At 49.1% G+C, this 7,611-nt stretch overlaps 1 protein-coding gene across 1 annotated transcript; it reads right to left on the minus strand.

Moving 5' to 3' along the window:
• Positions 1-663: 663 nt before the first annotated feature.
• On the minus strand, positions 664-7,366 carry FZD5 (frizzled class receptor 5). The gene is made up of 2 exons (XM_039844586.1): positions 7,141-7,366; positions 664-6,854 (listed from the first exon to the last, which is right to left on the minus strand). The coding sequence occupies exon 2, from the start codon at positions 6,592-6,594 to the stop codon at positions 4,834-4,836; it is 1,761 nt and encodes a 586-aa protein (XP_039700520.1). The 5' UTR covers positions 6,595-6,854; positions 7,141-7,366; the 3' UTR covers positions 664-4,833.
• Between the last annotated feature and the right edge of the window lie 245 nt (positions 7,367-7,611).

Raw genomic sequence — 7,611 nt, forward strand, 5'->3', positions numbered from 1 at the left:
CTGATTGGTATTTATAGCTTAGTATCAAGTTGTAGATCTAACTGGTGAATGAGAAACAGTTTGGGAGTTCCTGCTCCCCAACCAGACACACAGAACAACAGCACCAACATCTACCCAGACAGGTGCAGTACAGAGTATAAAACATAACACAGTTTCAGGCTATGCCTCTGTTTTTATGTGTGCCCCCCCTTCATTTCTTCAAGTGAATCATGAAACAGTAACAGGACCAGCAAGAGAAACCTATGAAGTATATTCAAATAAAGCAAGTTTTCATTAGTTGTTTCTGGTGACTGGAATTTGCTTGATTTTCTTATTAATAAAAACATTACCATTTCTATATTAAGTACATCTGAGAAATTTGATTATGAAGTTAGAATCCACATATCTCCTCAGATACTCTTAAAAGGCAGTGTCTCCATAAAAGTATGAGGAGAAAAAGACTTGTACAGCATCTTTTTATTTTCTTTACCATTGCTTTAATGCACTTTAAAATTTATCTACATTAATTGGGAACAAAGAAACAAAAATAGACATTTCTTTGTTTTTCATAAATAACTACTCTCCATATTTGATAAAAATCTCAAACCATTTTACCTCCCGCAAATATAATACATACAAAATTTTTCTGATATAAGGTCAGCAAATTAAGTATCATGAGACTAACATAACCACATACACAGCTGTTCTACTGACTTCCAGGAACGAAACAAAAAAACTTCTCAAGATGCTCTGGGTTTCCATTTGTTAGTGCTATGGATTCAGAATTATAATCATCTGCCAGTAATAATTTATAGATTCAAGTTGATTGTCTACAAATAAAATATCGCTGGCTCAGGTTCGTGAGTTCTGCATTTGACATGACAGTGAAGATACTGCATGGGATAGGCACTATACATATATGGAAATCATAAAAAGTGTTAAATGCCCTGGACTCCAACTACTGACTCGGTATGTGCCTCATTTGGCTCAGTAATAAATTCACCTGCACCAAACCCGTATCAAAAGTCACTAAAATCTCTCATATATATAATATATATTATGTATATACACATCCACAACACATACATACTATACATACACTTTGTAACATTAAGTAATATTGTTTTAAAATGATGTACCACAGACATTATCCCGGTTGAAATAAATCCTGTAATTGTCATCAAGCTGCTAGAAGCTTTGAGTTCCGAGTCGGGTTACTTAGTGACTTACCTCCCGTCTACCCCTCACCCTGCTTTAATGTCATGGTAGCTTTTTCTTTCAGAACCACCCTCCCCAACTCAGGTGTATTTCTTTCCCAGAATCACTTGATTGGACTTTGGAGGCAAGAAAGGGCATGCAGAGGGAGCAGGCAATTCTCAGCCACTGTACCTCACACCTGCCTAGATTTGTGATGTGCTCTGTCCTGTCTGCCACATTCGGTGTTAGAAAGCAGTTATTCAAAGCTTTGTCCCTCCTGCCCCCCTTGGTCTTTCTATAGAGCACAAAAGTGAAAGAAGCCTCTTTAGCAGGGGTAGCAGTTCATTAAAATATACAACTACATTTCCTAGCTCTGGGGGTCCCATTCTGTACTTGAGAGTGCAGGTCACGAATGCTGTTATTAAGGTTCGGTGTGGGATCCATGAGGTTTTCTCCCGGCAGCCGATGTCAGGATCAGTGCAGCCCTGGCCCAGGAGGAAACAGCCTAATGAATACCAACTTGGAAACAGTGCTGTCGGCACGTTATTTAAGCTTGTACATGCACACAATTATAGGGTAACACACACACCGCGCACACACACACACACACACACACACACACACAGGCCGTCATTAGAAGTGGTCATGTGAAAATATGACAAAGGTCTGCAAGGATAAACCAATAAGGCACCAAGAACAATTATTTTCAGCCAATTTGGACAACTTCAAAATGTGGAGGGAATATAAATAAAAAGACTTCCTAAAATCATGTTGACTGATTCACTGAGAGGTCACATTAGTTCCTTTAGACAATCTTCTAAATATCCACCCCTAATCTATGGAGTAAGACATTGCTTAAAATTGAACTGTGAAAGGAACAGCCCGGAAGCTGCACATGCGAGACTAAACTGAGCCCTAAATCCTCTCCAACTTCACAAAGCTGGCTGTGAAGAGGTTGCTCAACCACCCACCACCTTTCATTTTACAACTATTTTCACGTGTACGTACTGTTTGTATAATAAAAATGCAAATCAGGGGGGACAGAGTATGTGGGATGGAAACAGGGGGTGACCATGAATAGCTCTGGCTTCTCTCCCTTGGGCAGGGGGTGGGGTGATGGTTATATGACTAGGGAAGCAGGTGGGCATTATCCTTGAGGAAAGGGAGAGAGAGCAGGGGTGAGAACAGAGACTGAAAACAAAGAAGCAGCTCTGAAAGTAGACCCCCCAAAACATCACCTATGTTGCCTCTCCTTTGCTTAGTATTCTTTGTGTTAACTGTCTTCATCTGAATTGGTCTTTTTTAGGTTTGGCATGTGGCCAGAATGAAAAAATAATTATTTAAAATGAAGAATTAAGTCACTTTCATCCATTCATCCCACAACTTTTAGATACACTGTGTACCACGAAGAAAAAGATGGCACGGGGACAATCCAAATTAGGCACAATGACTAAAGGAAGAACACTCTATGTACGTTTGGAATGAGGGAAGAGGTCAAGGTGATCAGAAAAAGTCCTCATTTGAAAAATAGGAGAGGAACTGGCCCTCAGACAGGGGAATTATTTCAAGGTTCTAAGAAGAATCTTCTTAGTAACTAGAGGAATCAGATGTGTAAAAAGTTCTCTAGGCTATGTATACTAGGTTTGTCACACGCACTGAAATTTTAATTTTGATTCAGGGGATACATGTGTAAGAGCAGTGCATTTTTATAAATGTGAACAGTTTTTGAGAGTCCTTAAAACTATACTAAGCTTCTTCCCACAGCAAAATATTTAAATGCATTATGGGAGCTATACGTGTGTTTACTTAATACTCGTGAAGTAAAAATTGACCTGGGCTTAAATCTTTCTTTTCCAACTTTGGTATAAATGAAGCATAAATGCCTAGACATGTTTTCCTAGGGAGGCGTTCTCAAATTTTAATTGCTTTTGCCATTTTAGCTTCCTAAATTTAGTCCTACTCAACCCTGGTCATTGGTATTTTGCTGGCCATAGCACTGTCACCCTCTTCCCCAGTAATGGCTTCACACTCTTCATGAATGGTTAAACAGATTAGGAAAGCAAACAGAATTTTCTAATAGTAAAGAAACCTCTGTGTGTGTGTCTCTGTGTGTGTGTGTGTGTGTGTGTGTGTGTGTATTTATCAATATATAGGCTTTCATATATGAATGCTTAAACAGATTAGAAAAGCAAACAGAATTTTCTAACAGCAACATGTGTGTACGTGTGCGAGCCCACTCATCAATATACAGGCTTTCTCAGAAAAAGAGGAAAAGAAAAATACACGGAGGTGAGGCTGGAAGAAACAGCTTTCCTCCAACGACAGCAGTTAACAGATCCATATTTTAAAAGCTTATGCAAATGTGTTCTGGGTCTTATTTTGTTTTCAGAGGCCTCAGAAAGCAATGTCTTGCCGCTTTTGGAATATCTGGCTACACACTCGTCCAAAGTCCAGGGACACTTATTTTCCCTCATTGCTGCCAATGTTTGTTCACAGGTAGCCAACCAGCCTCCCTCCGCCCCCGCCCCCCTTCCAGCTCCTCATTCAAGGGTGGGTGTGGCTTCTAATCACAGCTCTCCAGAAGAGGAGGAATAAGAAAAGCAAAAAGACTGTTTAACATGATAAAGGAGGTGGGATGGGGGTGGAGCAGGTAAATGTTGGAAATTTACTTAATTACTGGAGGTATATTCAGTTTAGTCCTTAATCTACAAAGCAAGCCCCTTTAGCAAGTATCACTAAGTACTTCCAGAAGGAGTGGGTTTACTTTTACCAAAATTATAAGTTGTTTTGTAAAAAAAAAAAAAATGGGTTCACTAAAGCTTAAGTACCACTCACTCCTCTAGCACAGAGCTCCCACCTTATTAGTCTAGATTTCAATATTAACCAATTTTCATCATTTAGGTTCTCGCTATTCCAAACATTTAAACTTGGACCCTATAATGCAGTCTCTAACTTATTCAAAACGCTGGCACTGTTAAGAGTGATTACCAAAAGCTCGCTAAACAAAGCTAAAATGAACACAAAATCACTAAACACTCCCCAATCTGGTCACTTTTGGGAGGCCCTAACCACATTATGCTCCCCACTCCTTGGTATGACTAGGAGTTTCCCCTCACTTAGCACTACAAGCAGGGACAGGGAGCTCACCTTAAAACATTTTGGACAAGTTAAGCCATGGAAGGAGAAACAAGCTGAAAAAGCACACCCATCAACTTCCCAGTCATAGCAACCCAAACTTTCACTGTTCACATTTTTTTTTAAAGACACAAGTATAGGAAATATATTTTTCCAATTGAGACCACACAGTTCAAAGAAACCTGAACCAAGTGGAACTTCATTATAATGCCAACCTTAGGATTGTAAAGCCCCCAAAGCAAAGGTCAATTTTGTTGCCAAAATGCAACAAAGTTAAAAATTAAGAAAAATACATATAAATTAAAAACAGGGTTTCCCTAAAGAAGACAGTAAGAAACGCAAAATAGGATACACGTGAGACAGCTAGCAACTCCCCAGAAAGGGCCCTTTTCCCCACTCTCCAAGTTGCCCCAGGAGGGGGCATCAGCACCATGAAGGTAAACGGAAGTGACCTTGGCAGAGCTACCAAACAAAACAACCCCCCCTCCCTCACTCGTGGCCCCGTCCCTCTGCTGCGGCCTCCTACACGTGCGACAAGGACACCTGCTTGTGGTAAGCGGCTGCAGCAGGGCCCGGCGGCCCAGTCCTGCCCGTGAGCGCTGCGCTCGCCTCGGCATAGTCCCCAGCAGCCGTGGCACCACCGCTCTTATGGCCTCGTCGCCGGCGGCAGCAGCAGCGGCTGGTGAAGCGCCGCCACGACTCCACAGTCTTGCCGGACCAAATCCAGACGCCCGACGTGATGCCTACCACGAGGCACATGAAGTACTTGAGCATGAGCACCCAGTACTCGGGCTTGGCGCGCGGCTGGCCGGCGTCGGGGCCCGGGCACGCGCAGGTGAGCGCAGCCTCCCAGCTCTCGCGATAGTGCTGCTCGTACAGGTAGCAGGCCACCACGATGCTGGCCGGCACCGTGTAGAGCAGCGTGAAGATGCCGATGCGGATCATGAGCTTCTCCAGCTTGTCTGTCTTGGTGCCGCCCTGCTTTATGACGCTACGGATGCGGAAGAGCGACACGAAGCCTGCCAGGAGGAAGAGTGTGCCCACTAGCAGGTAGAGCACCAGAGGACCCAGCACAAAGCCGCGCAGTGAGTTCAGGTTCTGGTTGCCCACGTAGCAGATGCCAGCCACTGGATCCCCATCCACGGAGCTCAGTGCCAGCGCGGTGATGGACTTGACACTGGGGATGAGCCATGCAGCCAAGTGGAAGTACTGCGCATAGCCGGCGATGGCCTCATTGCCCCACTTCATGCCAGCTGCCAAGAACCAGGTGAGCGACAGGATGACCCACCAGATGGAGCTGGCCATGCCGAAAAAGTAGACCAGTAGGAAGACAACAGTGCACAGCGCAGGGCCCGTGGTCTCGTAGTGAATGTGGCTGTGCTCTCGGCTACAGGCGACGCTGGCATGGCCCACGACCAGGCGCACCAGGAAGCCCAGCGATACGCACAAGTAGCAGGCTGAAAGGAAGATGATGGGGCGCTCGGGGTAGCGGAAACGTTCCATGTCTATTAGGAAGGTGGCCACAGTGGTGGAGGTGGAGATGAAGCACAGCACAGACCACAGGCCGATCCAGAAGGTGGCGAACGTGCGCTCGTCGGGGCTGAAGGAGGGCTGGTAGCAGGGAACCGCGCAGTTGGGTACCTGGCCCGTCCGCACCTTGTTGTAGAGCGGGTGCGACTCCTTCAGGATGGGCACGAAGGGTTCGCGGCACTTGCACACCGACGGCCCTCCAGCGGCGCACTCGCCCCCTGAGGATGGCCCCCCTGGTGGGCCTGGGAGGGTAGCCTTGGTAGGGAAGGGCCTCGGGGGCGCCGTGGTGGCCTCGCTGCGGTTGTAATCCATGCACAGGACCTCGGCGTCGCGGCCCAGTACTGGGAGGCGGTCACAGCTCATGCGCTCCGGCCAGGCGAAGCCATACTGGCGCATGAGCGGCGAGCAGCCGGCCTTGGCGCGCTCGCACACGGAGCGGCAAGGAGGCAGAGGCTTGTGATAGTCGGGCAGGCAGATGGGCGTGTACATGGAGCACAGGAAGAAGCGCAGGTCCGGAGAGCAGTGGATCTCCACCAGTGGCCAGAACTGGTGCACCTCCAAGCCCGCCTCGTCCTGCGTGTCGTGGTTGAACTGGTTGGGCATGTGCGTCAGGTTGTAGCCGATGCCGCGGCACATGGGTACCGTGATTTCCTGGCACACTGGGGCCTTGGAGGCGGCCGCCGCCCGGCCCGCCAGCTGCGCCAGGAGCAGCAGCAGCAGCGAGGGCGGCGCAGACGGGTCAGACCGAGCCATAGCCCCCTCCCTCCCCTCGCCTCCCGCGGCCCACGCGGGGCCGACGCAGGCAGGGGAAACCGGGGCCGGGGCTTCCCTCTCCGCCGACTTCTGTGTGGCGCCGGAGCTGGCAACCTGTTGGTTTCTTTTTCTCTTCAAGAAATCCACCCAAAGCTAAACTGTTTCGGGAAGGCGCTGCTTCCCTCCGCAGGCAGCGCTCAGCTCTTCGCCGGATAGGACTGGGGAGAAGCAGTTAGGGCTCCGATTCCAGGGAAAGTACTCTTTAAAAAAGAAGATGGGGAAGAAGAAAAATTGCAACCACTCTCAATTAGAGGGGCGTCAACGGCTCAGTCCCTGCAAGCGGTCTCCAAACCTAACCTCTCTCGCTTCTCTCCTCTCCACCTCCAGAAACCAAACTACAGACTCCACGCCCCGCCCCGCCTCCCTTTCCGCTGGGCCCTCCAGGTTGGACCCCGGAGTCAGAGCGCACAGTGCCCCCCTCCCTCCCATAAAAGGATAGAGGGCCAGGGAGAAGAACTGGGAGAAGGGGAAGGCGCGGGATCTCACCTACGCGGATCCCCAGAGAAGCAGATAGTCCGCAGCCAGCCTGGGTCCTCCGTCCCTGGGATACTCTACTCAGAAACGCGACTCAGAGCCAAGCTGGCACCGGGAAAGTTTGGCGATAAGCTGGGTATCCGAGGCGGCGGCACATGGCAGCAGGTGGGGGCGTCTCAGAGAGGGAGTCGCCCCCTGAACACGGTCGCCGCAGGTCGGTCACTCGCCTTCTCCTCCTCCGGGGCCCCCCGCATGATCCGGGCGGGGCAGGGCAGGGGCAGGCCGTGCGTTTCACCGGGGTCCAAGAGCCAGACGAAGAGCGAGCGCGCCTGCAGCACCTAGGCGAGAGGAAGGCAGTATGCGGCGGCCGGAGGACCCAGCAGTCTCACAGTACGGTGAACAGCCGGCGCTGGCCCCGCCGGGACTGCATGGTGCGCGCCCGCCGCCGCGTCCCGCCCGCCGCTCGCCTCCTCCCCTGCAGGG

Source organism: Pteropus medius, unplaced genomic scaffold, assembly GCF_902729225.1.
Source record: "Pteropus medius unplaced genomic scaffold, Ma_sr-lr_union100, whole genome shotgun sequence".
Classification (NCBI taxonomy): Eukaryota; Metazoa; Chordata; class Mammalia; order Chiroptera; family Pteropodidae; genus Pteropus; species Pteropus medius.